We start from the raw sequence: 758 nt of genomic DNA on the forward strand, positions 1-758 counted from the left end.
ATGTCTCTGTGTTTCTGTCTCTAGATGGTTTAATGTCTCTCTGTGTTTCTGTCTCCAGATGGTTTAATGTCTCTGTGTGTTTCTGTCTCCAGATGGTTTAATGTCTCTGTGTTTCTGTCTCTAGATGGTTTAATGTCTCTGTGTGTTTCTGTCTCCAGATGGTTTAATGTCTCTGTGTTTCTGTCTCTAGATGGTTTAATGTCTCTGTGTGTTTCTGTCTCCAGATGGTTTAATGTCTCTGTGTTTCTGTCTCCAGATGGTTTAATGTCTCTCTGTGTTTCTGTCTCCAGATGATTTAATGTCTCTATGTGTTTCTGTCTCCAGATGATTTAATGTCTCTGTGTTTCTGTCTCCAGATGGTTTAATGTCTCTCTGTGTTTCTGTCTCCAGATGATTTAATGTCTCTGTGTTTCTGTCTCCAGATGGTTTAATGTCTCTCTGTGTTTCTGTCTCCAGATGTGGAGACGACCCCCCCCCCAGTGTTGGACCTGCAGTGTTTTGTGGACTGGGTCTGACTGTGGGTCTGCTCGGTGGCTGCTGGAATTATTTATAATTATTCCTCTTATATTGAAAATGAATCCAGGGTAAGACTTTTAAATGGGAAACATTTAAATTTAATTTAAATGAACATTCTCAGCTTTAATTATTTCATGTGGTATCTTTGTACTCAGATAATTTACAGCAGAAATGTTTAGGAAGAACTTAATTCTGCCTGAATTTTAATGTTAACAACATCATGGGGAAAAATTGTCATTGAA

At 38.3% G+C, this 758-nt stretch overlaps 3 protein-coding genes across 5 annotated transcripts in view; all 3 read left to right on the forward strand.

The window, feature by feature from the left end:
- The window catches only part of LOC123980306 (mamu class II histocompatibility antigen, DR alpha chain-like), a 5,216-nt gene extending 4,638 nt beyond the window's left edge, over positions 1–578 (forward strand). The window contains exon 5 of the mRNA XM_046064626.1: positions 457–578. Coding sequence (XP_045920582.1) covers positions 457–515 — 59 coding nt within the window. The 3' untranslated portion in view covers positions 516–578. The remainder of the gene's footprint in view (positions 1–456) is intronic.
- Positions 1–758, forward strand: part of LOC123980308 (H-2 class II histocompatibility antigen, E-S beta chain-like) — a 236,945-nt gene that overhangs the window by 231,109 nt on the left and 5,078 nt on the right. The gene's annotated exons all lie outside the window — the stretch shown is intronic.
- Positions 1–758, forward strand: part of LOC123980305 (RLA class II histocompatibility antigen, DP alpha-1 chain-like) — a 6,041-nt gene that overhangs the window by 4,591 nt on the left and 692 nt on the right. The window lies entirely within an intron of this gene.

This window comes from Micropterus dolomieu, linkage group LG12 (assembly GCF_021292245.1).
Source record: "Micropterus dolomieu isolate WLL.071019.BEF.003 ecotype Adirondacks linkage group LG12, ASM2129224v1, whole genome shotgun sequence".
Taxonomy (NCBI): domain Eukaryota; kingdom Metazoa; phylum Chordata; class Actinopteri; order Centrarchiformes; family Centrarchidae; genus Micropterus; species Micropterus dolomieu.